At 56.0% G+C, this 6,885-nt stretch overlaps 1 protein-coding gene across 3 annotated transcripts; it reads right to left on the bottom strand.

Annotated features, from left to right (window-relative positions):
* Positions 1-339: 339 nt before the first annotated feature.
* C1QL2 (complement C1q like 2) lies at positions 340-2,591 on the bottom strand. 3 transcript variants are annotated; one of them, XM_065880809.1, is made up of 3 exons: positions 2,195-2,591; positions 1,908-2,155; positions 1,104-1,283 (listed from the first exon to the last, which is right to left on the bottom strand). In XM_065880809.1, exons 1-3 carry the CDS (start codon positions 2,589-2,591, stop codon positions 1,104-1,106), a joined length of 825 nt encoding a protein of 274 aa, XP_065736881.1. The 3 variants fall into 3 exon arrangements, with proteins under 3 accessions (XP_065736880.1, XP_065736881.1, XP_065736882.1); XM_065880810.1 differs by having other exon boundaries at positions 2,210-2,591; XM_065880808.1 differs by having other exon boundaries at positions 340-1,283; positions 1,908-2,591.
* Between the last annotated feature and the right edge of the window lie 4,294 nt (positions 2,592-6,885).

Raw genomic sequence — 6,885 nt, 5'->3', positions numbered from 1 at the left:
GTTCCTTGGAGAGTTATGGACCCAGCTGGTGTAAGTTAATGGACATCAGCTGTAGTGCTGCGGGTACTACATGCCTGAGTGGGTGTGTTTCCTCAGGGATTTCTGTACTTCCTTTTAGGAGATCTCAGACATCACCAGATGGCAAATACCTCATTCATGCCTCTCATTATGCAGAAATGCCTCCTCTCCCCTTTCCTTCTGCAGAAACTCCTGGCCTTTGACCTCCTCCCACAAGGCTGGGAGCCTGAAGGTCCAAACCTCCCTCTCCTGTCACCCTCAAAATCTCCCTCCCACCCTCCTCTGGGCCCCTCCAATTCAAGGCAGCAGCCCAGCCCAGGGGAGACCCCCCGCAAAGGGTGAGATGCTGCCCTCCCATCTCCCCACATCTTTTCTCCCATCCCAGGTGACAGGGACAAGGCAGTGGCTGGCAACCAGGGTATAGATGGAGCTATTCAGGGCCTAGCTTAGGTCTTCGTGTCAAGGAGAACATCTGGAGGCCTGGTCCTGGGGCCACGCTGATAGAGACATTGGAATCCATAGTCTAAAAACATAATTTAATGCATTGCAGTGGGTCTGAGGCAGGATGGAGTTTCCGTTTGCTGGGATTCTGCTGAGGGTGGGATTTGGGCTTATAGACGGGGACATTTGCACAAGTATTTCAGGTCACAGAGAAGGATGCCCCAGGGAACTCGTGCTCACTTTGGCCTCCCTCGGGTGGCCCGGGCTGGGAGCCCTCAGTCTCAGGGCACTCCTAGGAGGAGGGGGACTGGAAGAGGGCAGGCGTCCCTCCGGGCCTGTCGAGTCCAATCAGGTTTGCAAAGTCCGCACTGCCGCCTCACCGGCGTTCAGATTCACGCTCATTTCTCCGCTCTGGCGTCCCGCTCTCCCGCCCTAGGCTGGGGACAGAGACCGTGAGCGCAGTCCAGAGCGTGGCGAGTCGCAGACACACTGAGGTCGGAAGCGGGGCAGGAAGGACAGCAGGGATGTGTCTTTTCCAGCGATGTCAGGAAGCGAGAGTGGTCCTCGCCAAGGAACAGAGGAACAGAGCGCTCCCACTGGCATAGGGCGGCCAGAAGCCACCCCACCTCGCGCTCCCGGCGCCTCTAATCCGGGTACAGAAGAAAGCCCGAGAACGTGCTGTACTTGTTGTTGTTGCCTCCATGAGCCTTCCCTCCGTCCAGCTTCACGTACACCTCGTCCCCCGAATCAAGGTGCAGCACCACGCTGTTACTGGCGTAGTCGTAGTTCTGGTCGGCGTCCTGTGCGATGGCGCTGGCCCGGACCTGGGGGCGAGAGACCGCAGCGGGTGGGCCCGGGCACCCGTGCTTGGGCCCTTTCCTTGTCCCCCACGTGGCGCGCCCCCTGGCCGGCCTTCCGCCTGCAGCTCCAGGGTCCACTCTCCCACCCAGGCTCCACGCTCTCTCTCCAACTTAGCCAACTCCTTCCCGGTCCCCTATGCTCCGCAGTTTCCAAGTCCGGGAAGGAGGGAGAGAGAGGGCTTCGTTGACATTGACCCAGCGGGGACGGGCGGATAGCAGGGGCCGGGGCCGAGAAGAAAGGAGACGGGGAGGACACAGGGGAGAATGGGGGGCACAGAGAGCCAAAGAAGAGTGAGGTTTCCAAGAAGCCCACGGGGCTTCAGGCGGGTATGCAAATAGCGGGGAGAGTGCAATTTGGGTAGCGGGGTCTCGGAGCTCTGGGAACGCAACCTCGGGAGCTATGGGATAACTGCGACCACGGCGCCCCGAGAAACGGGATGCTATCGTGCGCTCCCTGCCGGGGCGAGCTCGGGCGCTGGCAAGTGGGGAGAAAGGAGGCTGGGTTCCCAGGCGGTTCGGGGCTCAGGGTGGGAACGAGGTTCCGCGGGGATCTGCGGAGGTGGAGGTGGGAGTAGGGGTGTCACTGACCTGCCCGTTCTTGCAGAGGTCCGCCCACATGCTAGTGCCGTCGCCGCCGCGCATGAGGATGTGGTAGGTGAAGAAGTAGATGCCCCGCACCTGGCAGCTGAACTTGCCAGTAGTGGGGTCGTAGTGATTGCCGAGATTGGTGACCACGTCGTCGAATCTGAGCACCTCGTAGCCCTCATGGGGACTCTTCAGACCCACATAGAAGGCGATCTTTGGACCGCTGAAGGCGGCGTTCAGCGCGCCGGTCACTTCGCCCTCAGAGTCGCCGCCGCCCCCGGTTCCGCCACCCACCACCCCGACACCGCCTGCCGGGCCCGCCGTCAGCTGCAGCCCAGGCAGCCCGGGCCGCCCCGAGTCGCCCTTCTCCCCCGGGGGACCCCTGGGTCCAGGTGGGCCCGGCTCTCCCGGGGGTCCCCGCGGCCCCGGCTTGCCGGGTCGCCCCGGGTCGCCCTTGGGTCCCTGGATGAAAGGGGGCGGAGGGTTGACGCTCAGGTCCTGCATGACTTCCAGGGCGGTAGTGCTGGGTCCGGGCGGTGGAGCCTTGGCGCCCGCGGGGCCCCCGCCGGGTGCCGCGCTGTACGGGTCGCAGATCATGCGACAGGTGCCCATCATCTCGTAGTGCGCCGCCGCGGGGGGCGCCGCCTGCAGCAGCAACGGCACGGCGATAAGCAGCCCCAGAGCCATGGCCAGGAGCACGCCGACGGCCGCCAGGCAGGCGCGCCGCCGCCGCTGCCACAGCCGGGAGGCGACCGCCACCAGCTCCTCCTTGCCGCCCGGGGAGGGAATGGTCGGGCGGCTCAGGCGGCCCCGCTCCCCGCGCTCGGGGGCGGACTCCGTGGGTCCCGGCCGCGCCCCCGACGTGGCGACCCCCTGCTCCGGGCGCCCAACTACTTCAGCAAGAGGCGCCCTGGCCCAGGCGCGGGTGGCTGCTCAGGAGAACCGCGGAGCCCGGAGAGCATGGCCGGGGGCTCCCAGGACGAGCCCGGCGCCCCACGGGTCCCGGCCGCTGCGGCCGGGGAGAGCCGGGTGCGAAGGCGGCGTCCCGCGAGGGCTCGGCCGCGCTGCCTCCTGCCCGGCTCGCCTGGCCTAGGCGGGGATCCGTGCGCAGGGAGGGCGCCGGGGCTCCGCGGCGCGCTCTGCTCTGCTCTGCTCTCCAGCTGCTCGCTGGCTCTCGCGCGGAGGGGGGACCCAGCTACCCTGACGTAAGGAGTCCGGGGCTGAGCTGCAGAGGCGGCGAGGAAGCAGCGCGCGCTGCCATCACTTGGGAGACGGCGCCCTCGTGTCATCAGCCTTCGGTCCTCCTCCTCTCCGGCGGCTCCCTCGGCAGAGACGGCGAGGGTGCGGTTCCTCCTGGCGGCGCCTGGGAGCCACAAGTGGGCGCAGCGGGCGCAGCCTGGGCCCAGCTCCTCGGGCACACCCACTGGCGGCCACACTCACGCGCCTTCACCCACGGCACACTCACCGGCGCCCACAGGCACTTCTACGTGGCCACGAAGGCCCCCGGAATCCCGACGCCAGCAAGGTCCTTCGGGGGTCACCTAATCCACCCCCTGCCTGCAAGCAGGAGTAGACTTAAACCCCCTCAGTCCCATAAGCCCCAGGAGAGAACTTTCTGAAAGCCCTTCTGAGTTACCTCTTCAGAATGGAATAAATCTCGCTTCTGGAAGGTCTTTCACACACCTAGCCTGAGGACTCCAAGCTATCAAATAGGCTTCAGAAGAGCAGCCCACCAACTCTTTGAATGACTCTTTGAAAAGCCCAAAGCCCCGAAAACAAGAGTCTACTAGCCTTAGCCCCTTTCTTCTACCCAAGGAAGGTCTGGCCCTTGCAAAGTTCATTTAAATCCAGATCTCTGACACCCAGCACTTGGCGGTAACCTTGGTGCACTCAGCTCCCACTCCCAGCCAGCCACTACCAGCAGATCCACAGACAGCTGCCTTTGGACATCCCCAGCTCCCTCCTGCTGAGGTGGGTTTAGTTATTTAAAAAAGAGTCCAAAGCCATTCTGAGCCAAAGCTGTGGCACCTGATTTAGAGAAGAATTATCCATCTCTAATGCAGCTTGTGAAAATAAAGCAAGGATGGGAGGTGCTTCCGTGTATTGGTAAGACCTAGGACACCAAAAGCGCTGTCTTCCCTAAATGTAAGGCCAGACACTATAAAACTCTTAGAGGAAAACATAGACAGAACACTCTATGACATACATCACAGCAAGATCCTTTTTGACCCACCTCCTACAGAAATGGAAGTAAAAAAATTAAAATAAACAGATGGGATCTCATGAAACTGAAAAGCTTTTGCACAGCAAAGGAAACCATAAACAAGATGAAAAGACAACCCTCAGGATGGGAGAAAATATTTGCAAATGAATAAACTGACAAAGGATTAATCTCCAAAATTTACAAGCAGCTCAATATCAAAAAAACAAACAACCCAATCCCAAAATGGGCAGAAGACCTAAATAGACATTTCTCCAAAGAAGATATACAGATGCCAACAAATACATGAAAGGATACTCAACATCACTAATCATTAGAGAAATGCAAATCAAAACTACAATGAGGTATCACCTCACACCAGTCAGAATGGCCATCATCAAAAAATCTACGAACAATAAATTCTGGAGAGGGTGTGGAGAAAAGGGAACCCTCTTGCACTGTTGGTGGCAATGTAAATTGATACAGCCACTATGGAGAACAGTATGGAGGTTCCTTAAAAAACTACAAATAGAACTACCATACGACCCAGCAATCCCACTACTGGGCATATACCCTGAGAAAACCATAATTCAAAAAGAGTCATGTACCGAAATGTTCATTGCAGCTCTATTTACAATAGCCAGGACACTGAAACAACCTAAGTGTCCACTGACAGATGAATGGATAAAGAAGATGAGGCACATATATACAACAGAATATTATTCAGCCATAAAAAGAAACGAAATTGAGTCATTTGTAGTGAGGTGGATGGACCTAGAGTCTGTCATACGGAGTGAAGTAAGTCAGAAAAAGAAAAACAAATACCTTATGCTAACACATATATATGGAATCTAAAAAAAAAAAAAAAAAAAAAGGTTCTGAAGAACCTAGGGGCAGGACAGGAATAAAGACACAGACCTACTAGAGAATGCACTTGAGGACACGGGGAGGGGGAAGGGTAAGCTGGGACAAAGTGAGAGAGTGGCATGGACATATATACACTACCAAATGTAAAATAGATAGCTAGTGGGAAGCAGCCGCATAGCACAGAGAGATCAGCTCGGTGCTTTGTGACCACCTAGAGGGGTGTGATAGGGAGGGAGGGAGGGAGACGCAAGAGGGAGGAGATAAGGGGATAGATGTATATGTATAGCTGATTCACCTTGTTATACAGCAGAAACTAACACACCATTGTAAAGCAATTATACTCAAATAAAGATGTTAAAAAAATTAAATTGCCATATGATCCAGCAAAAAAGAAAAGAAAAAAAAAAGCCCTGTCTTCTGGTTCTGCTCTCACCCTGTCTGTGACTCTGGGTGGGTCGTTCCCTTCTCCAAGACTCCATTTTCCTAAAAGGCAAGCTCTTCTCCCAGCTCTCCCTGACGGGGGAACGCACCAGACCGGGCCTGGGAGGAGAGTCAGTGGCTGACGTCAGTGTCTGACAGAGCATCAGTGTCTCTGGAACAACTGTGCTCCTTCCTGAGGCTATTGCTTTGAGGAGAACATTTCATTTATCAGGTATTGTGTTCTCATGGGTTACTTAAAAATTCATCCTGTTTCCCCTCCCCACTACACATTGGTCCAGCCTCTTCCTTTGTTGGTGTCTCTCCCAGGGCATAGCAGAATATTTGGCACCTGGTAGGCCCTCAGTACAGATTCCTGGAAAAGGTGACTAAACCTAGCTTGAAGCAAACTTGACCCAGGAGATAAGGGGGAGAAGGGACTCATTTATTGGGCACCTACTGTGATGCATCAGGTACTTTGTAGTTGCCGCTTCGCATACTCCTCCCAACAGTCCTACGGATTAGCAATCATTCTCCCATTGTTCAGATCAGAAGACAAAGGCTTTGAAAGTGTGAGGTGCTTGACCAGCGTCCTCCACCATATAACAGAGCTGGACTCCTCCTGCCACCCAGACCAGGGGCTCTGAGAACCCGGCAGTGAACATAGCACTGGCCACTAGCTTCTTCACTTGTTTGCTGGGTCCTGGGAGCCTTCCCTTCCTTTCCCTAGGGCCGCCTCTAGAACTAGGAGCCAGTGATTCCAGGAGCCACACTGCCTGGTTCCAGTCCTGGCTCTGCAACTTCACATCTGTGTGACCTTAGGCAAATTGCTCACCTCCCTGGGCCTCGGTCTCCATGTGTGTAGAATGGGAATGACAAATGTCACTTCCAAGTTACTGAGAGATTAAATGAGTTAATTAATACATAGGCCTTAGAACAATAGCTGGCTCTGTATAGGTTCACTGTTATTATTAAGTACTGGTATTTTGGACCTCCACCATCATGCCTAAGACCACCACCAAAGTGAGACATGTGGCCAGTAAGCACATGTGGGGTGGGGAAAGTGGATTTATTTAAAAAACAGAGAGACCCAAAGATCATCCACACATCCTATCCTTCTCAGAAGCATTTTGAGAAGGGGGACTGCACCACCCATCCCACAGTCCTCTCAGACTGCCCTGCTCTGGCTTCCTGCCCTCTAACAAGACTGCCCAGTGTTTTCAGTCACCAGCTCCACCTGGACAAATATTTTCCAGGCATGCATTCACTTTGAATGCCTCAGCCCTGCGGACCACCATCTCCCAATTTCAATGCTGTTGCCCCTGCAGGATCTGGGCAGGGGAAAAGTAAGGAGGGGCAAAGTTTGCTACTCAGGCTTTTACTTTCACAGACCTCAGGCAAAGCAACCTTTCCAGGGGATCAGCATTCCTGGGAGGAACTATGGACTTGCAGGGAGGAGGGCTCCTCCCCAAGGCCAGCCCTCTCTCCCAAGGGCAG

The sequence above is a fragment of the Phocoena phocoena genome, chromosome 7, assembly GCF_963924675.1.
Source record: "Phocoena phocoena chromosome 7, mPhoPho1.1, whole genome shotgun sequence".
Classification (NCBI taxonomy): domain Eukaryota; kingdom Metazoa; phylum Chordata; class Mammalia; order Artiodactyla; family Phocoenidae; genus Phocoena; species Phocoena phocoena.
The sequence above is the reverse complement of the archived record's forward strand: the minus strand, read 5'-3'. Positions and strand labels throughout refer to the sequence as shown.